This window comes from Carassius auratus, chromosome 7 (assembly GCF_003368295.1).
Source record: "Carassius auratus strain Wakin chromosome 7, ASM336829v1, whole genome shotgun sequence".
NCBI lineage: Eukaryota > Metazoa > Chordata > Actinopteri > Cypriniformes > Cyprinidae > Carassius > Carassius auratus.
The window spans coordinates 33346957-33369603 of NC_039249.1; the positions used below are offsets into that span (position 1 = coordinate 33346957).

The following is a 22647-nucleotide window of genomic DNA, read 5'->3' on the forward strand; positions in this document are numbered from 1 at the left end:
CTGAGGTTTGGAGGCGTCAGATTTTCTTTGGTTTGGTAAGAAATTGATCAGGGATACAGTGAGTTTACAGACACAATGATTTTGTCCTTCTCAAACCTTGTCTGTGGTGTAAAAACACTTCCCTCTTTGATAATTACGGTAGTTACCATGTTCTGAGCATCATATAATTTCTGTTTCACTCAGATGTAATCTATCTAGGTGGATGAATAAAAACATTTGGACTTTATATCTAAAAATGACCTCAACTTAGCACCAGCTTGTTAGCTAGACAGTTAGCATCAGCTAACTCTATTTACTGATTTTCAGTGTGGTTATGAATAAACATTCATATGTCTACTGGCTAATGCAAGCAATATTAAAACGGTTGATAAAGAATATAAAAACAGACGTCACATATGGCATGTGTGTGTTAATGTAATGGCAGCAGGGAGTTTGATCGAGCCAATGTGGACAGACTGACTCGTTGAATGTTGTTGAATAAGGTGTTGTCTTGGATGAAGTCTCGTAATCTGATTTTTTAAGTTAACAATGGCAGCTTCCTGTACCCCGGTGAACATCTGGCCCCTTCCTCCACCATGGTGTCGTTTCTCAGTCTTTTAGAAAAAATTACAATTAGAAAATACATATGGGGCTTGGACAATGCAGCCTAAATATTCCCCCCACAGTAGAGGACAGTGTGCAGGAAACCTGTACAGTTCATGACCGGCTGGTGTCATACACTGAGTAAACAGGTGATACACGGTGACATGAGCTATACTACACCTGTACTACATGAAGCTCTGCTTACACACCTGTTCTCCAGTCTACAGGGCCGGATGACAGAGGCTCAAGTTTGTCTGTAAAGTTTGGCTGCTTTAGTGAAAAGCTTTACACAGATAACTCTGAACTGAGCTGAGAGTCAGGCTGAAGACTGTTGAACATCTGACAGTGAAGAGCTGTGTTCTGAAGACAGGTCTGGAGAAATCACCTTATGAAGATCTGTCTCGTGTCTTGTAAAGACCGGAGTCTCAGCTCGGGGCGCGTGAATGTGACGCGGTCACGCGGGGATCAGAGCTGCGGTCACGCGCTCCGCCGCTATTTAAACTCCTCCGCCGTTCATTCCGCGAGCATAACCCGAATAATTACAGATCTGACCCACTGTTCGTTACTGGAGACGATGTGGGAACTTCTGCTGTAGTTTATGTGGAGCATTCAGAACGCCGTTGATTAAGTTTGATTTAAGAACTGTTCCTGGGAAAACTTGATGGTATTTGCTATTATTTTTGAAGCGATCTGGAGCTTTATTGGAAAGTATTTGGATATTATTCACTGTTTTGAAATTTCACGCCCGTTTTAGTGATGTTGCGGAGATCATGCGGAGGAATGCTGCTGCTCGTGCACGCGCTGGGGCTCGTTTGTGCTCAGTTCCCGCGAGCGTGCGTGACGCCGGAGGGCCTCAGGAGCGCGCAGTGCTGCCCGTCCCCGTCCGCTCTGGAGAGTGACCCCTGCGGCGCGCTCGCCGGGCGCGGGCGGTGCGTGGACGTGCGCGCGGATGCGCGTGCACACGGCCCGCAATACCCGTATGAGGGGCGCGACGACCGCGAGCTCTGGCCACGGCGCTTCTTCACGCGCGCGTGCCGCTGCAATAGGAACTTCGGCGGCTTTGACTGCGGCGGCTGCGCGCACGGATTCACCGGAGACGCGTGCGAGCAGCGCGTGCCCGTGGGTCAGAACTTTCTCCTTCTCTCACACACATAGTGTTTTCTTAACCCGCTTCTAAAGCGGTCAGCCAGATTAATCAGATTGATCAGACTGACCAGCAAGTTCAGAAGTTTGAGTGAACTCGTGACTAGACCAGCAGTAACTGGATCATGCGAGTTTAGTTTGATGAAAAAAAAAAAAAAAAAAAAAAAAAAGTATTGTAACTTACATTTTATTTCGTAATTATACAATTACACACTATACTTTTTTCTCTCAGTCAAGAATGTATCTTTGAATGTTTAATTGATTCAGTAATGTTTATTCTATTTAATTAATCTATTAATAGGCTATTCTAAGAATATTAGATATTATTAATTAATCTACACCTTATTTTTCCCCGCTTAAAAATAAAGGAAGTAAAATAAAATAATACATTCTAAAATTATTCTTATTTGATTTTGCATGTATATATTGTATTCCGTTTACCTCTAAACACCCCCCTCCCCGCCCCCGTCTGGAATGTCGTTTAACGTGTAATTCTGCACAAATGAATGAATGAATGGACTACCAGCTTCAGATGTGTCTCGTGGCTGAAACAGAGACGGCTCTCAGCAGGTATCTGATCATATCTCTCTGTGTGTGTGTGTGTGTGTGTGTGTGTGTGCGTGTGTCAGTCAGGAGGAATGTGATGCAGCTCAGCGCGGAAGAGAAGCGCTTCTTCGTGAACGCGCTCGATCAGGCCAAGCGCGCTCCTCACCCGGACATCGTGATCGCGACCCGCCGCTACTCCGAGATCCTGGGCCCGGACAACAGCACGACGCAGTTCGAGAACATCAGCATCTATAACCTGTTCGTGTGGACGCACTATTACTTGGTCAGCAAGACGTTCCTGGGGGCCGGACAGGACAGCTTCGGCGGAGTGGACTTCAGTCACGAGGGCCCCGGGTTCCTCACCTGGCACCGCTACCATCTGCTGCAGCTGGAGAGAGACATGCAGGTGCCACACACACACTCTTCAACAGCTCGTGTTGATAATGTTCCCGGAGCTCAATCTCAGACACACTTGTGCAGGATGATTCATGATCTTCACACTTTACAACCGTTATATGTGAGGAGAATCAGAGTAATGGAGAGGAAGACACAAATCCCACACTTTTAATGCAGAAAATGTTATTAAGTGTGTAATGAGCCTCTTTAACATCTCACACAAAGACTCGTCTGTCTCCAGAGATGAAGCTTTGAGTTCAGTGTGTTCAGATTCTGTCCGTTTCCAAAGAAATAGTTCACCCAAAACTGAAGATTTGCTGAAAATGTCCTCGCTCTCGATTCATTGAGATTTAGTGTGTGTCTTCATCAGGTTTGTAGTCAGTGTCTCATCAATGGATGCTCTGCAGTGAATGGGTGCCGTCAGAACGAGAGTCTGATAAAAACATCACAATAATCCACAGCACTCCAGTCCATCAGTGAACATCTGGAGAAGACAAAACCTGAAACACATCCAGCATTAAGATGATTTTAACTCAAACACATAGAGTCTATAATCCAGAATAACACTTCCTCCAGTGAAACAGTGTTCTGGTCTGAATCAGGAGAGAAATCTGCACAGATCCAGCAGCGTTTAAACAACTCTAATAACAAATATGTGAGAGACAACATCAGATGCACTTTTGTTACTGGACGAATTGTGAAATTGTGATGTTTTTATCAGACTCTCATTCTGACGGCACCCATTCACTGCAGAGCATCCATTGATGACACACTGATGCAATGCTACATTTCTATCTGGTGCTGTGATGTGTGTCTCAGGTGATGTTAGGAGACCCCAGCTTCGCTCTGCCGTACTGGGACTTCGCCATCGGCGGCAGCGAGTGTGACATCTGCACAGACGACCTGATGGGTGCACGCAGCTCCTTCGACTCCAGCTCCATCAGCTCCAACTCCATCTTCTCCCGCTGGAGGGTCATCTGTGAGAGCGTGGAGGAGTACGACACGCTGGGAACCATCTGCAACAGTAATACAGCCGCCTCACACTACTGTAGGATCCTTTACACTAAACACATCTGAGCTATTTACAGACAAGACACGACAAGCAAGACCATGAGTTAGAATCCACCAAAGAGAAAAATATCCAAATACAAGGATTAGATGCTGAGATAGTCTTCTTTTATTCTTATAAAGCGCACAAAGTGCTTCGTGCATAGGATTTTGCTCTTTGATGTCTCTATAGTCTGAAGGTTTGCTCATGTTTCATTCACCCTGATTTATTCAGTTTTTCATCTGGCTTTATCCAATACATTTATCTAAATTATGTTCTTAAAAAGTCCAGAAACATACGGTACTTTAGATCACACACACACACACACACACATATATAACCTGTAACCTCAGTATGTTGAGTGAATGTTGATGATATATCAGTATTTATCTGATTGTACAGCAAAGCTAAACGATTCTGGATGAACTGAGAACAATTATTATTATCATTATTATTATTATTTGTCTCAAATAGAGATCATGACTCTGAACTAAACAAAACAATGTGTGACAAAACATTAATTGCTGCAGTCTATTTAAAAGTATTTAATTAATTATAATGAACTATTAAACATTTACATATATGTATTTATTTAAATGTATTTAATACGCCAATTTTTAATATAAAAATGATGGAACAATGATTTGATGAATCACTCATAAATACTTGTTTCATTACTGGGTGAATCTCTTGAATGAATGATTCAACGACGGCTCGTTTATTCGAACAGTCACCTGTCACCACCTAGAGGCAATCAACACACACGTTATATGAAACACCAGTTACTATTAACTTACTCAATTTTGATCACTACCATTGACATCGGTGCATTAGAACCAAACTATATCTGATGATTTTTACAAGGTTTTAAAGGCACAGGTGAATCGTTGTCATTTAGAGATCAGTTTGAGCATGGGTGTTTGAATCGGTTAATCGTACGGCTGTACTGGGATCAGTGTTGTGATGTGTGATTGGTGTGTCTGCTAGGTTCGGAGAGCAGTCCCATCCGCAGGAACCCCGCCGGTAACACGGCCCGTCCCATGGTGCAGCGTCTGCCCTAGCCTCAGGACGTGGAGGCGTGTTTGGAGCTGACCGCCTTCGACTCTCCACCCTTCTACTCCACCTCGTCTGACAGCTTCAGGAACTCCATCGAGGGTGAGGCAAGCTTTCAGCTGCAGCAGCGCTATGGAAGGCCAAATGGTTCAAAAACTGATGGTTTGACTTTTAACATCTCAATTATCTTTAAATAAAAAATCAGTATGTTAAATATTAGGGCTAGGAAAGCCAATTAATCTCGAAACGGGAAATGATTCAGCATTGATTCTGAGATTTTTGCGAATGCATCGTGATTCTTTCTTGAGTCGATTCTGAGCTAACAAGAAAAAAATATGTTGCTGCAGAATGGAGTGTATGTTTAGAGGTTCCTTGAGATATGATGGGGCGTCACCATAGATGCACTCATGGGTAAGGAGGGAGACCTCCTAATAAACAATACTGAACTGTTTCATTCAGCCAAGTCAGTGTAGTGATTTGAGAATGGGGGTGATGTGATCATATTTGTGTATCCTCATCATGATAATTCTGCAGAGCATACATACATTTATAGCTAAGGAGTGCAGGTTTATCTTTTTCAAATTCCTAAATCACATTGACACTTTTCTTTGTTTAAGGAACAATGGAGTGCTTTCACTAATGCTTCATGCGCTACCAGAATGATTGTGAATAGGAAGTGGTAGTTAAACATTGCGTTTGGAAGCAATGTGTGAGGTCAGTAACACGGTCACCGGTCTGCCTCTCGAAGCTCACACTCTTCTGAATCAGGGTTGCCAGGTTTCGCAGGTTTGTTTCACAACAAAACCCCACCGTAGACATGAAAAGCAACCTGAGGCAACAGTGGTAAAGTATCCCAATTCCACAGACTTGGCAACACTGGAAGGGAGACGGGAGCACCAGACCATATTCATTTAAAGGGGACATGCACATAAACAGAGCGTTTTGGCTCATACCCTAAAAGTGCCAATTTCAAGAAGCTATCAAATATTTTCTGTGGGGTATTTTGAGATACAACTTCACATACAGACTCTGGAGACATCAGAGAGCAATTTAAAATATTGTATCAATGCATTCTATGGCACCTTTAAGTAGACGACTTTCAGACAAAGTTCAAGTTTTACCTGAGAGCTGGTTGAACCTCTTTACTGAAACAAGCTCCTGGTCTTGTTAAGATGCCCTTTTCTGGATAACCTGTGATTTTGCCCTGTTACCTTTGTTTTGGACATATTGCCTGTGTTTTGACCTTTGCCTGGTTTTGGACTCTGTGCATTACATCTTTAATAAATTGTTTGTTTTAATAAAAAAGTTTGTTTGGTGCTTTCAAATATCAACATCGTTTGGAAACATTCGCTTAGTGCACATTTAAATACACACATTTTACATGTGGTGGATGTGTTACAATTCTCGTGTTTTTGAACCATTTGGCCTTCCGTACATGGCGTATTTCTGTGTTCTGATCACGTGTGCTGTTGTTTGGGCAGGTTACAGCGCTCCTCAGGGGAACTACGACCCCGCGGTCCGCAGCCTCCACAACCTTGCGCACCTGTTCCTGAATGGGACGGGTGGACAGACACACTTATCGCCCAACGACCCCATATTCGTGCTGCTGCACACCTTCACCGACGCCGTGTTCGATGAGTGGCTGCGCAGACACGCTCCCGGTAAACCTGCCTCCCTCCACTCAGTGTGCTTCATGTGTTTGTATATACAGTATTCTCTATTCTGTTGTGTTGTGTCTCTCCAGATGCTTCCATCTACCCGCTGGAAAACACACCCATCGGACACAACCGAGAGTTCAACATGGTGCCCTTCTGGCCACCGGTGACCAACGCAGAGATGTTTGTGACAGCTGCTGAAAACCTGGGATACTCCTATGAGGCCGAGTGGCCTGGTCAGCAGCATTCTTCTTCTTCTGATTATTATAATTATTATATATATTACATAATATTATTAATATTACTTAAATGGGGTCATCGGATACCCATTTTCCACAAGCTGATATTATTCGTTAGAGTCTTAATGAGAAGTCTATAACATACGTTAGTTAACATTTCTCAACAGTAGTGTAAAACAACACCTTTTTCCCCTGTCAAAATCAGCACGCTGTTTCGGTGCGTGTCCCTTTAAATGCTAATGAGCTCTGCTTGCTCCGCCCCTCTCTTCTGAGAGATGGTAAACTTTAGCTGCATTCACAGTGGAACTTGCTAATTAATTAGGAACATAATTAGGAAAGGCTGTTTGCACAGATTCATAATTACTTCTTCTGTGTGTGAGTCTGGTGATTTGCAATGAATGATTCACGCTAACATAGATAAATCTAGTTAGACATTCCCTTCAAAGACAAATGTAATCCACTGCGTCTTCAGGTGCTCAGATTTTGGGAGTAAATGACGACTGTTATGTTCATTATTACATCCAACAACAGAAGCCCTCAATCACTTAGGAGTCATTCTTGTCTACATCTGCTCCAGCATAGAAACACTGATGACAGCTCACTAAGGGCGGAGCTAAGGTAAAACACTAGTGTCAATCAACAATCGTGGGAGGGGCCTGGGTTTGTGTGACGTCACACAGACAAAAGCTGAGATCGGCTTGAACTGAGAAAAAGCATGTTGCATCCGATGACCCTTTACATAATATGACCAGTCAACATGGGCTGTGTTTTGTAGCTTTAGAGCCGCTGATGTGACTCTCTCTCTCTCTCTCTCTCTCTGTCTGTCTTTCTCTGTCTTTCTCTCTCTCTCAGCTCGACCACTCACACCGACGCAGATCGTCACTGTTGCCGTGGTTGCCGCGCTCCTCCTTGTGGCGATTATTTTTGCCGCCAGCACGTGTGTGGTTCGTTTGCGCGCGAACAGGACTGAGGGACGCCAGCCGTTGCTAGGAGACCAGTATCAGCGCTATGATGACCACAACAAAACACAGTCTGTCGTATAAACACTTATACAGCATAAACATGTGTAATATTATCATACACCTTTCTGAGCGACAGGTACAAGCACAATTATGCTCACATAAATGTGTATTTAAAGGTGCTTTTTTCTGAATACTGCATACAGTGTATTGTCCCCTAATAACACTGAAATAGTCGTGAAAAATCACGAGTTTGACTTTATGCATCTCATTACACGTGTAAACTTTATTTTAAAAAGTTGAACGATGAATAATCTAAAGTCTAATGATGGAAATGTTGAAATAAACCAACAAACTGTTTCTGATGTCGTTCTTCCTTTCACCGCTAGATGATGCTGTTGTTCCACTGCTGTTCATACTTCAATGAGTGAATGAAGCGTTTATAATAGCACTTTACTGTGTGTATCTGACCACCCAAAGCGCTTTACAATCATTTGGTGGTCTCTCCTCAACTACCACCAGTGTGCATTAACTTCATAATGAAAAAAATAATTATAACTTTTATAAAAAATAGTTATAAATAATTATAACAATTATAATATATATATATATATATATATATATGTGTGTGTGTGTGTGTGTGTGTGTGTGTGTGTGTGTGTGTGTCATTTAACAGAACTACTGTTGTAATACACGCCTGGCGTGTATCTAAATGTGCTCAGAGAGTGTTTCCAGACTGATCCTCTTACAGTTGAAGCGCTCGTCTGGTGTTCCTCGGTTCACCGCTAGATGGCGCAGGAGCTCCACGCTGTTCACCAGGTGAACACATTCTTCTGTACTGAGAGATGTCTTTAAAATACAACCACACTGAACCATATCACAGCAGTGCAGAGAGCAGGGCGCGTTCACTGGGGGTTTGTTTATCAGCATGTTGAGGAGTGTTCCTGAATAACGCGCGAGGACCGTGTTGCGCATGCGCCGCCGGATGATGACGAACATAAGGGCGGTTGTCACCTGTACGTGCGCGCGTCCCGTGCGTCAGATCCGAGGAGCACCTAGGAACGGATCCGGGCGCGTTACCGGAGTAATCCCGCGATTCTGAGCCTCAGAAGATCCGGGTCCGTGTAACCGAGGGTCTGACGTAATGCTCCGGTAGGATCTGGATTATTAATGAGGATGAAGATGGAGGATCTGCCGGACTTAAGAGAGGTGGAGAACAAGCTGGGTCGGAAAGTTCCGGAGAGTTTGATTCGTTCATTCGCGGGCGAACCGTTCAGAGGCTCGGAAACCCGCGAGCGAACCGATGATTTACAGACGCTTCACAACAAGATCAGCTTCCTGCGGCAACAGATGGTGAGTGTGCGGTCAAAGAGTCGTTTACACCGATCCAGAAGAGTCGCTTAGACGAAATCAAAAGAGTCGTTTAGACTCCAGCGACTCGTTGCGTTAGTTTCGCTCAGTTTGCTCGGTTTAAACGTCATACGCGCTTTCAGTACCATAACCAGACATTTATAACGCATTTCCGTCTGTTTATAATTCAAGTTCATGTGTCTAATAGTGAATATAGCTTTGAAGTCTGGCTCATGATTCTCCTCACGGGTTAATGTGTTTATACTCCTGAACCAGTTCAGCAGAGTTCAGACACACCGGAACCGGAAGTGATCTGATCTGGGGTCGTGTGTTTTTCCTGAGGTGTCTGGTCACGTGCTGTGCGTGTTTCTCAGGTCTAGTCTTGTTCTTGTTTGTCTGAGGACTGATTAACAGTGGAACAGATGGTCAGATGATCTCACAAACACTGACTCCAGATCAGCGGCGGATCCACAGCTGTTCTCCGATCAGATCAGATTTAATCGATCAATCTCTTATCGACAATTAACCGATCATCCATTAATCTTTGACATCCCTAATTGTCAACCATTGCCTTTTAATTACATGGTTACCTTCAAAATTGTTATTTTGCAAAACTAAATTAATTTCACATGCAGTAATGCACATGCATCTTCAAGAAACATCTAAAAACACATAGTATATAAATTACCGTAAATGTATTTAACAATTAATGATCTACTTATAATTTCCACCATATCAAAACACGTGGTTAGAGTTATTTCAAAGGACATTTAAACCATCTCTGATTTTTCTTATATTGTTATTGGACATAATTATGCATGTGATCCCTGAAATAAACCGTGTTGTTTAATGAATCAGTGGAAGTGACGCATATTGTATAGCCTCTACAGTAATTAATGTTCCAGATATAAGTGTTTGAGCTCTGCTTTAACACTGGGTTTTGTTGAAGGCCTAAAGCATAAATATTTGACTGAAACTTGTCTATTAATATCTGTTTGTATGAACTTTAACTCTGAAATGTTGTAACTGTTTCCCCGTCTTCTACTTCTCAATCCTGGTTCTTTCTCTGATATAGAGCTGAGGAACACGGAGAACATTGTGCTCGGAGAGTTAGCGTCGTGTGTGGGTAGAGACCTGTAACGATCTGCTTTACCGACTAAGAAACACTCACACAAAGAGAACTCGAGCATCTTCTGTTGTTTCTAGAGGCAGTACCAGATTAAACATTTATTGTTGAGGTCGTTGACCCCTGCAGGCCTGAACACACATTTAAAGAGACAGACACGTTAATCTGACCACTGTGAGAGACTGGAGGAGCATTGTCAGGGCAAACAGAACCCAGGAGCACACACACACACACACACACACACACATTCACAGACCATAAATGGACACACACACACACAAACACACACACACACACACATACATTCACAGACCATAAATGGACACACACACACACACACACACACACACACATACATTCACAGACCATAAATGGACACACACACACACACACATACATTCACAGACCATAAATGGACACACACACACACACACACACACACACACACACACACACACACATACATTCAGAGACCATAAATGGGCACACACACACACACATACATTCACAGACCATAAATGGACACACACACACATACATACATTCACAGACCATAAATGGGCACACACACACATACATTCACAGACCATAAATGGACACACACACACACACACACACACACATACATTCAGAGACCATAAATGGGCACACACACACACACATACATTCACAGACCATAAATGGACACACACACACACACACACACACACACACACATACATTCACAGACCATAAATGGACACACACACACATGCACACACACACACACATTCACAGACCATAAAAGGACACACTCACACACACACACAGACACATACATTCACAGACCATAAATGGACACACTCACACTCACACACCCAGGCTGTGACCTTTGAACCCTCAGATCTTCACCAGCTCCCAGTGTTGATCAGAGCAGCAGACAGTGAAGCTGTGTCAGCGTTGAAGGCTCTTAAAGGGACCGTTCCCTCACAGTTTGTTCTGTTCCTCTGCTGTGACAGAGTTCATGCGTCGCTGGGCTGCTCCTGTAACACAGCGTGTCTGTTGCCGTGGGGAACAGTGGCAGTATTATGGTCTGTTCGTGTCTCAGTCGCTCGTGTTCACGTCTGACTCTAATCTGGTGCAGATCTGTCTCTCTGTATTTGCTTTATTTTCCTTGCTGAGATGTTTCGCCTGTATCGTGTCATCGACTGCTTCGAGAGGATCTTGTGTTGAATCAGCATGAATGATTCAGTTTGACTCCTTTGATTCTCCAGTGTTTCCTCGCTGTTGTTCATCTGTTCCTCTGTTGTCTCAGATAATGAGATTATTACTGAGTCTCTGTGGGGTGTTTGGGTTAATTAGAGCACAGGGGGTGTGTGTGTGTGTGTCTGTGCGCTGGACAATTACACTGTTGACTTAAATGCTTTTAATTTGACAGAACTGTTCAAGGTTTAGATCAAGTTCAGCTGAATCAACAGCACTCTTCGTTATAACCCACAGAATAAAGTTTATTTTCCTCAGTGAAGGTTTGGAAGCAGAAATGTGGAATTTGTATTAAAGGACAACATTAGATTTCTGTGCACACAAGTGTGATTATCTGTGCTTTGAAGTTAAACAGACCTAAAGTACTGAAACTAGGAGTGTGTGATATATATCGCAATCATATTAACCATGTGTGATTTGACATTATTTTCACTGCATGATTCAGTCTATTAAAAATATTACAGGGATTTTTGGAAAGTTTCTGGAAATATACCACAAATTTCCCACCCCTTTGCATCCCTATCCCAAATGACTTATTATTCTTATTGACTGATTAAATGTAGGAAACTCAAAAGATGATGTACACTTTTAGAAAAGAAGGCTTTATAAAGGTGAAGTGTGCATAACCAGGTAAGGATCAAATGAAACTTGTTGGAAAAGATTGATTTCTATCAGCTGTGATCTGATCACCTCAGAGTCAGAAATAACACACTCATTATCATCTAGTGATCGTTACCAGAACATACTGAGATGTGATTTATTGTCAGAATCACAGACACCTAAATGAAACCTATTTAAATAAATAATACTTTAATTCTTTAAGGATACAGTCGTTTCATCCAAATTGTGACAGGGAAGAAACGTATAGTGTGACATAAATAAATGCTCACAGTTTCCACAGAAATATTGTGTAGTACGACTGTTTTCAACATTGATAATATTCAGAAATGTTTCTTGAGCAGTAAATCATCATATTTTTCTGATTTCTGAAGATCATGTGACCCTGAAGACTGGAGGAATGATGCTGAAAATACAGCGGAGCATCACAGAAATACATGACAGTTTAACAGATGTTTAAGGTGTAATACAGAGCTGTTGCAGTGTTTCTGACGTGTGTCTCGATCGCAGGCTCATCTGCGCTCCATCGATGTCACACTGATGCATCAGCTGCTGTCCATCAACGAGGGCATCGAGTCGCTCCGCTGGGTGCTGGAGGAGCGCGGGGGCGGGGCCAGCCGCGAGGGCAGTGTGACGGACAGCTTGTGCAGCCTATCAGAGGGGGCGGAGTCAGAGCGCGGCTCCTGCTGTGACGGACTGGACGGGATCTCGCTGGGCAGTTATCTGGACACACTCGAGGACGAGGAGCTTGACCGCCGCTCGCCCGCGGAGCAGGACACGCTCGGCAAACGTCCGCTGCGGCCTCGTGTGGAAACTGATGAGTACTACTGCTTCGGCTGATAATAACAAACACTTCCGACGCCGATCCACATGGGCTCTCACCAATCGCTTTGAGAAATTCTCCTGTTTAATCGGCTGCGACTGATTTAGCTCACACTTCTTGTTCTAAAGTTGTTGTTTTTTTCTGTAAGTCATCGATGTTTGGGTTTGACTTTTTAAATGTTTCTTAAAGAGGTCGTCGGATGCCCCTTTTCTACAAGTTGATGTGATTCTTTAGGGTCTTAATGGAAAGTCTATAGCATACTTTGGTTCAGATTTCTCAAAAGGTAGTGTAAAACAACACCCTCTTTCAGTGCTTGTCCCTTTATATGCTAATGAGCTCTGCTGACCCCGCCCCCTCTTCTGAGGAAGTGATTTAATGAGATCATTATAGCGTGGTTGTGTAAACACACTGCAAACACATTTCAGTTCAGACAGCTTTTAAAAGTGCATGTCACAGCCGATGACCCTTGAACCTGCCGGTCAGCTGAGAGAATCTGCTCCAGGCTCTGTCTTCAATGTTTGTTTCAGGCGAGAGAACCCGGCTCTAGTTGATATATTGTCTGTGTTCACACTCATTCAGTCCGGTCTGAATTCAGTTCAGTTCAGTGTGAGGTCCATGGGACTATCCACATTCCCCAGGAGTATCTCCAGCAACAGTTTCTCAGCTCTTAAACAATCTCAACTGATGTGTTCACAAATTAAGTCATAAAGGCATGGCATTAAATGTTGCATGATCGATCAAAAAAAAAAAAAAAAAAAAAATCAAGCATTTCATAAATTAAGTCTTAAATAAAAACCTTTAAAAGTCTTAAGTGTGACTGTCAGCTGCAGGAAACCCTGAGAGTCTTGTGCCATGTGTGTTGTGTTTCAGAGCAGAAACACATCCCAGCTCTGCTTCAGTTCAGACTTCTGTGGAGTAACGTGTGAACACATCACGAATCCTTCACCAGAACAGTGTGTTCACTGCAGGAGTGATGCTAATGCTAATGATACCGATAACTGTACAGACGTTCACACCTGCAGACATTAGCATTCTGTTCATTAGAAGCACTCTGCAGGTCAGTCGTCTGCTGCTTTAAAAGCAGGACGGATTCTGACTCAACGACTGAATAAATAATTATCCTCTGCAGGTTTTAAAGCCACATTATTATTATTATTACTGACCACACATGCTAGTGCTAATGTCTTAAACTCCTAACAGGTTTACAGCGGTGTACGCTGAAAGCTCTCGGTGCTCAGATCATGTGTGAGCTGATGTGATTCAATCCTTTTGTGATGTTTCAGAAGTGCAATTCCTGCTCTTTAACTCTTTACTGACTCATACAGTTTGATTCTTCAGAAATCAGATCATCCTTTCTTGAATCTAAGGTGTTTCCAAGTCAGAGGAGTATACTGTATCACACAGTGGCTTCTTCTCGTTGTATTTTGTGTCGATGTGTAAATGTAATTGTTTGTGCTGCTGTTTCATTTGTTTCTGGTTGTGTGCTTAATGGATTGAAGACTCCTAATTTATGATGTTCATTTTCAACAGTTTTGGGGTAAAAACCATAATACATTGTGAGTTATTTTGTCTGTGTTTTTTGAAGCATGTAAAGTCTTTTAACAAAATGTTTTAATGTAAAATTAAACTGCATAATCACAAGTTGGAAATGAGCTTCACTGTACGTATCATAACGTGTGTCTGAACAATAAATAGATGATGATCAATGACACCGGATCAAGATGCTGGATATCTAACTGGAAGTGCGATGATGGCAGTCTCGATGAGATAAACGAACAGTGAGGATGTGTTGAAGTCTCACTGAGAGTCCTTCACAGTCTGCATGAATCCATCTGTTCACGAGCACTAGCCCTCGCTAACAGAGATAGAGACGAGTCTGAGGCTGAGTTTATTACACTGGTTTATTAACTGAGGCTTGGCTTGACAAAACCTGACCAGAACTCATTGTTGACATGCCTTAACATTGCTAGCATGTTTTAGCATATTAGCATTTTTACATATTTTAGAACATTGCTAACATGTTTTATTACATTGTTATCCAGTTTTAGCTCAGTGCCAACATGTTTTAGCATGTTGCTAACATGTTTAACATTTTGTTAGCATTTTAGCACAATGATAACACATTTTAGCACAGAGCTAGCCTGTTTTAGTCTGCTGCTAGCATGTTTTAGCACAATCCTTAAATGCATATTAGATAGCATGCTGTAAAAAAGAAAGCAAAAAATAGACGCAAAATCACACAATTAGTATTGGCTTTACTGGTCATGATTTTACGGTAAACTGTAATGGACTTATTTGGTACACATTTGGTATGTTTGGTCTTGTACTCTTATAGCATACGTTGTCAGTGTCTTGTGCTTGCTTAGACCTTTGTTGTAATAAACAGTAAAGTTTGTTCAAGCGCTAGCAAAAGACAGTGTAAAGAAATACCCTTTGAGAAAAGCAGTTAATCAGCGGGAGTTAAAAGCAGATCGTAAGTGTATTTATTTCATGTCTCATTAGTGTTTAGCGCAGTTGTCATTGCTAGGAAACACCTGTTTGTTTACTGTGTTGAGACGTGCTGTGTTTGGTGTCGTACTCCATCGCATAAGTTGTCAGTGTCGTTCGCTTTCTTAGACCTTTGTTGTGATAAACAGTAAAGTGTGTTCATCTGAATTCAATTTCCGTTTTATCTGACGGGTATAAAAAAGATTAGTATACCGTGGCAGCCTTAATGGATATAAGTGTCGCTTTGATTCATCCTTTTTCCTTCTCCTTGTTCACTTCTGTAACAATTTTTATAACCAATTCTTATTATGTGTTTCCAAATCCCTACCATCACTACCACTCGCAAACCACACATCACACGCAATCGTAACTACCTGCACACTTTGCCTATATCTGCTAATACACTACTTTATTTTCCTATTGGTCTCTGGAATTGCCAGTCTGCTGTAAACAAAACCAATTTCATTACTTCTATTATTAGTCATTCAAAGCTTAATCTCATGGCCCTGACAGAGACCTGGATCAAACCACAGGACACTGCTACTGCAGCACTCTTCAATAATTTCTCATTTTCTCACTCTCCTCGTTTGACTGGAAGAGGTGGAGGTACTGGTCTGCTCATCTCTAATGATTGGAAATTTAATCCTTTACCATCTTTGGGTATCAACAGCTCCTTTGAATCTCATTCAGTTACTGTTACCTACCCTTTAAAAATACATTTTGTAGTTGTCTATCGACCCCCAGGACCACTGGGTAACTTTTTGGATGAATTAGATGTGTTGCTCAACCTTTCCTGAGGATGGTACTCCCCTAGTTGTGCTTGGAGATTTCAACATTCATCTAGATAAACCTCTGTTTGCTGATTTCCACACACTGCTTGCCTCTTTTGATCTCAACCGAGTGTCAACTACTGCTACTCACAAATCAACCAACTGGACCTTATTTACACGGGACACTGCTCTACTGATCATGTTCTGGTTACTCCACTGCACACGTCGGATCACTTCCTCCTCACTCTTAACCTCAACATGGTCCCTGACTTATCACTTACCCCTCCACATATCATCTTTCGACGTAACCTACGCACACTTTCACCCTCCTGGCTATCTGCAATGGTTTCATCTTCACTTCCTTCCCCTAAACTACTGATACTTTCTGCTCCAATCTTACATCTTGTTTATACACTGTCTGCCCTTATCTTCCAGGCCAGCCCATAACACCCCTTCTGCCCCTTGGTTATTTGATGTTCTACATGAACACCGTTCTAAGCTTAGAGCTGCTGCAAACTTACACTCATTCACATCCTTCTCTTCACTCTCTGAGGCAGAAGTGTCAAAACTCATCCTTTCTAATCACCCTACAACTTACCCGCTTGATCCAATTCCATCTCATCTCCTTCAAGCCATTTCTCCTGCAGTTGTACCTGCACTCACTCACATCATCAACACTTCCCTCCACACTGGTGTTTTCCCCTCATCATTTAGACAGGCACGAATAACTCCACTACTTAAGAAACCCACCCTAAACCCATCTCTTTTAGAGAACTACAGACCAGTTTCCCTTCTTCCTGTCATTGTAAAAACACTTGAACAAGCTGTGTTCAAACAAGTCCCTACATTTCTCACACAACAATCTCCTTGACAGCAACCAATCTGGCTTCAGAAGTGGACATTCAACTGAGACGGCCTTGCTCTCAGTTGTTGAAGCTCTAAGACTGGCAAGAGCAGAATACAAATCTTCAGTACTTATCCTGCTTGATCTGTCCGCTGCTTTTGACACGGTTAACCACCAGATCCTCCTGTCAACCCTACTGGCAAAGGCCATCTCAGGAACAACACTTCAATGGTTTGAGTCTTACCTATCAGATAGGTCCTTCAAAGTATCTTGGAGAGGTGAGGTGTCCAAGTCTCAACATCTAACTACTGGGGTGCCTCAGGGCTCAGTTCTTGGACCACTTCTCTTCTCTGTCTACATGGCATCATTAGGTTCTGTCATTCAGAAACATGGCTTTTCATACCACTGCTATGCTGATGACACTCAACTCTACCTCTCATTCCATCCTTATGATCCGATGGTAGCTATTCGCATCTCAGCTTGTCTAACAGACATTTCTTGCTGGATAAAGGACCACCACCTTCACACAAGCACATGTGTGTGTGTGCTTGTGATTCCAGCAAACCCATTGTTTCATCACAATTTCACCATCAAGTTAGGCACATCAACCATAACTCCTTCAAAAACAGCTAGAAGCCTTGGAGTTATGATTGATGACCAGCTGACTTTCTCAGACCACATTGCTAAAACTGTCCGATCCTGCAGATTTGCTTTATTCAGCATCAAGAAGATCAAGCCCTTTCTTTGGGATCATGTTGCACAACTCCTTGTTCAAGCTCTTGTTCTGTCCAGGCTGGACTATTGCAATGCTCTCTTGACAGGTCTTCAAGCCAGTTCTATCAAACCAAAAAAAAAAAAAAAAAAAAAAACTCTATCACTAGCTTGCTCTATGGTTTTTCTATTCTATAGGTTTTCTTTTTATGCATTATATTATTTGAAAGCCTTTGCTATGTTTACTGTGTTTAAGCTAACTGAGACTTGTTATAGCACTTATATATCATTGCTCTTTTTGTTGTTTTTGATTGCTTCGACTGTCTTCATTTGTAAGTCGCTTTGGATAAAAGTGTCTGCTAAATGTAAATTGATCATCTTTTATTGGTGGCTTGTTGTAAACCAATAAATCCTAATGGAATATGTCTCAAAACACGCTACAGAAAACCATTTTAATGGTTTCAGTGGTTAAACGTTGTTGTTTTGTAGTGTTTGTGATGGTGTTTGCCCTGGAAACCATTATAATGTTGTATTTTAGCAGAGAGATGATCAGTATTAGATGGAAAGGAGCTCGAGGGATCCTGGGAGTTTGATCATCAGGTCTGATCTGAGTTTGTAGCTCTCGGATCATTTATTTATCTTCTCTATTAACGCTGAAACAGGTTGGTTTGTGTGTCACTGCATTCATCCAGCAGCTCAGACACGTTCCTCTACACAACGTCATCCGATCGCAGTACTTCAGCCAAGAACAAACATCAGGTTTGCCATCGAGGAATCCCATATAATTACATCCCTTCACGTACTCCGAGCCTGACCGAGATCACAGTCATCATGGCTCTGTGTCTGAGAGAGAATGAGTCTGTGGTTTATCAGAGATCTGCAGTTAGTTTCTCTGTAGTTATTACACATCAGACGTACAGAGGACCGAAGGGATATTTTTACTCAGTAAATAAACGACATGCGTCATTTCATTCCACTGTTCGGCTGCCAGTGTTTAATGTTTCATGACAGATTACAGAGTTTGGGTTTTTATGTCTTCTGAAAGAAGAAGAAGAAAAAATAACTTTCTTTCTAAAGGGACCGATTTAGAAGAGACCATATAGTGAAAATAAAAAAATAAATAAAATCTTCCGACTGCACATCTTCTGGCTTCCAACAGTCAGCAGAAGTGAGAGAAAAGTGTTTATTATGTTTGAAATCTGGATATTTATCTCACAAAAACGCATGGATTCAGGGGGTCTTTATTCACCCCCCAGAGCCATGTGAGGGATGTTTTATCACCGATGTGCACACTTTATTTCAATAAACACCCGCTCACCCCCAGTGAAAGACTTGTTAGAGCAAGGACAATTTCTAATATAACTGATTGCATTACTATAAAAGAGGAAAGACACACCTGAGATGTTTCAAGGCTGAAATAACCCTTAAACTAACTACAGACAGGTGATGAACTCATGCGTAACCATGGAGACAAACTACTGGCGGGAAAATGTGAACCAAGGAAGCATTGCACAAAAGGTTCTTCATCGTGGAAGAAGGATTATTATTTATTTATTAATTATTCGGGGGGTTCTGATTATGAAATTAGTGATTTTTTTTTATTTTTATTTTTTTTGAAGAACTGCCCACTGAATAATATTTTATTTAACCAAGACTATTCTTCTATGGAAATCACCCTTTTAGACCCTCTATTTTTAAGCCTGCACACATCAGAAGGACATATTTGTATTTTCATCATCTTACGCCGTGAGCGCATGTGTCATGGACAGTGTGTGGAACAGAAACAGTTGAGCTCGGTCTGTAAACTGTAATGAGAGTCAGAGACATGAGGAGAGTTTGCTCTGCATTTACATCGAGAAACTATGGGAATGATGTTAAGAAAATGTTTCTGTTCTCTCATGGTTTGCATATGAACACAGGATTATGATAATATGAATATGTAAATATGAATGTGTGAATATGTAGAGATCATCAGGAAGCTTCTTTGTTCAGACATGTTGAACAGGATCTCAATCAGTGACTCACACACACTTACACAATCACACACACACACACACACACACACTCTCTCACACACACTAACACAATCACACAGACACACACTAACACAATCACACACAGACACACACACTCTCTCACACACACACTAACACAATCACACAGACACACACACACTCTCACACACACACTAACACAATCACACAGACACACACACACTCTCACACACACACTAACACAATCACACAGACACACACACACTCTCACACACACACTAACACAATCACACAGACACACACACACTCTCACACACACACTTACACAATCACACACACTAACACAATCACACACACACACACACACACACACACTCTCTCACACACACTTACACAATCACACACACACACACACACACACTCTCTCACACACACACTTACACAATCACACACACTAACACAATCACACACACACACACACACACTAACACAATCACACACAGACACACACATACTCTCTCACACACACACACTCTCTCACACAGACACACACACACACTCTCTCACACACACTAACACAATCACACACACTCTCACACACACTAACACAATCACACACACACACACTCACACACACACATGTGAGATGCGAGTGGAATCAGTGAAACAGATGCACATTTTGAAACGAGTTTATAAACTACATGCAGCAGTTTTTCAGTGTTTAGTTTTATTAAATGACAGATGTGCAGGTGTGTTGTAGTTGATCCCTCACCTAATGTGGTTAAAATCAGTCCAGCCGAGGCTTTACTGACTCGAGAAAAACCAGTTCAGTGACAGAGTAACCAGCGCATTCATATTCTAATGTAATGTTGCTCCAGACTGATGTTTTTCAGTGGTGTAATAACCATAGACAGTAAAAGAAATGGACACAGCGACCCCATTGGAACTCAATTGAGACAAATGAAGCCCATTTTCAGCGTTTTTTAGCACTTCCTTTCAGACGCGCAGACTCAAACGAAGCTTGATGACGTCAGCAACCTGTCTGACAGATGTAAATCTTCTAGTAGCTGTGTGTGCAAACTGCCATCGTTAATCTTGCAGAGACGGTGAGCTTGAGCGGGGAGTTCTTTGTCGTGAGTGAGCAGGAGTAAGTATTCTGATTAATTATTTTGTATAGTATTTTAAAATGTAACGCCAGTACGCCATATTAAGTTAATTGCCTGCGAGCTTCTCCTCCTGTCTGTACGGTAATGCGACAGAGAGTCGCGTGGCTATGACGCAATTGTTAGCCTATTTTTTACATAAACTGTTTCCACTGGGCCATAATGTAACATAGAAGGTAATGGAGCCCTTTATACATTGTCGTGTATCTTTAGAAATAAATAATGGACAAACAGAGTCTTTAAACGACTCAGATTTAAAGTTATTCGCTGTCAAAGTGACGCCAAAATGAATGGGAGTCAATGGGAATGCTAACGCAAGTGAAGTTCTGCTAAAACATGGCAGCCCCCACCCAACTTTAACTTCCGGTCGAGTTCCTTGCCCCTTGGTAGTAACGAGGCTCTGCTGAGATGCTGATGCTCCAGGCGAGCAGCGCCCTCTGCTGACTGGAGGACTGCGTCACTGCACAGTGTTTGTGATGTTAAAGCTCCTTCAGTCACACAGTGCTCAAACCTCCTCTTCAGGGGCTGAACTACAGCATGATGTGAATCTACTGAACACACTTCAGTCCCTCACAGCCTCGTTCTCATTCCTCTCAGAAATTAGCTATGATTTAAGTTACATTTCCAGAGGGATTTCCCAGCATGCATCTGTGGCTTACTGCCTCGATTCAGTCAAAACATAAATCATTTAAAACGTAGTTTGTTTGGTATGAAAAGGGCTAATACAGTGATATATACGGAAATAGAAAGCATGAATATGTGCGGGAGTGTTTAATCTGTAGTCTTGTTTGATCGGATATATTTTAATGGTGCATACTTCAAGTGATGGTAATTTTCTTCATGGAGGATGTTATTTACTCCATCATCGTGTGTGTTTTCAAGGATCCAGCAGATGATTAGCAGGAAGTGCTTGCCTTCTTTCAGTTGTTCAAGTAGTAATGAGATTTAATCAACTCTTAGAAGAATCAAAACCTAAAACTATAGACGCCTCTTTCCACCATCCAACAAATAAATCACTACGGCCATTTATCTCACAATTCACAGGATAAAAACACACAAACAGAAATAGATTGAGATGTTAACAAGAACTTCAGGAAAGAAAAAAAGTCTGAATTTTCCTGAATTTACATTTTGGATAAAATAAGTAAAAAGAAAAGACCATTTTTACCATTAGAAAAAGAGGTTGAGATTATCCCTCGTGATGTCTTTATTCTTCATATAAAAGGGTTTTCGGTGTGATACAGGCTTTCTTCATCACTAGTGAAGGACACATGATCTGTCTGTGGACTAATAAACAGGATTCGGCACATACGGACACGTCAGAGAGGTTTGTTAAACTTTATTTACTGAAAACCCAGATGTTATGATGCTGGAACAGGCCTGAAGAGTGAAATGATTAACTAAAAAACATCTGGTCAGTGTTATGTGTGAGAGCTCCAACACAGACGCTCAGAACCAAACAGAGGAACTATAGCGTGGTCTCTTTAACTACATCATCATCGTGTGTGTGTGTATGTGTGTGTGTGTGCTTCCAAGAGGCCCCGCCCCTTCAGCGCTTCTTTGGGGGCGTGGCCGTTCTGGGCGGAGTCACAGGTCGCCCAGAGTTCATCCCTCCGTACTGATACTTGGCCTTCTTCTCCGATGGCTTCAGGATCTGAGAGAAGAGCAACACACTCACCTCAGATGACAATCACCAGTACAGACGGTTTACAAACACACATTTTCAGCATTTCAGTAACGAGAGCGGTCTAAACCGTCATGTCGTCAAAATACAAAACTCATAATACTGGTGCAAAAGACAAGCATCATGTATTTGCTGCATTATAGCGTATGTGTGTCCCTGCAGCACAGCAGTCATCAGTAGCACCACAACAATACACTGTATGGGTCACAATTAT

General features: G+C 42.1%; 3 protein-coding genes and 1 pseudogene across 3 annotated transcripts in view; 3 read left to right on the plus strand and 1 right to left on the minus strand.

Moving 5' to 3' along the window:
* The first annotated feature begins 1090 nt into the window (after positions 1-1090).
* tyrp1a (tyrosinase-related protein 1a) lies at positions 1091-7977 on the plus strand. The gene is given in 7 exon segments (XM_026268608.1): positions 1091-1705; positions 2355-2677; positions 3487-3691; positions 4703-4870; positions 6250-6429; positions 6513-6659; positions 7515-7977. Coding segments are annotated over 7 exon segments (1581 nt in total). The 5' UTR covers positions 1091-1338; the 3' UTR covers positions 7706-7977.
* A 663-nt stretch (positions 7978-8640) lies between these two features.
* Positions 8641-14489, plus strand: LOC113106544 (leucine rich adaptor protein 1-like). Its single transcript, XM_026268617.1, has 2 exons — positions 8641-8974; positions 12468-14489. Exons 1-2 carry the CDS (start codon positions 8792-8794, stop codon positions 12795-12797), a joined length of 513 nt encoding a protein of 170 aa, XP_026124402.1. The 5' UTR covers positions 8641-8791; the 3' UTR covers positions 12798-14489.
* Positions 14490-15692: 1203 nt separating this feature from the next.
* Positions 15693-17728, plus strand: LOC113106626 (uncharacterized; annotated as a pseudogene).
* Positions 17729-22060: 4332 nt separating this feature from the next.
* Positions 22061-22647, minus strand: part of LOC113106537 (serine/threonine-protein phosphatase PP1-beta catalytic subunit) — a 9135-nt gene continuing 8548 nt past the window's right edge. Inside the window, exon 8 of the mRNA XM_026268611.1 lies at positions 22061-22403. Within this exon, the coding sequence (XP_026124396.1) occupies positions 22299-22403 (105 nt within the window). The 3' untranslated portion in view covers positions 22061-22298. The remainder of the gene's footprint in view (positions 22404-22647) is intronic.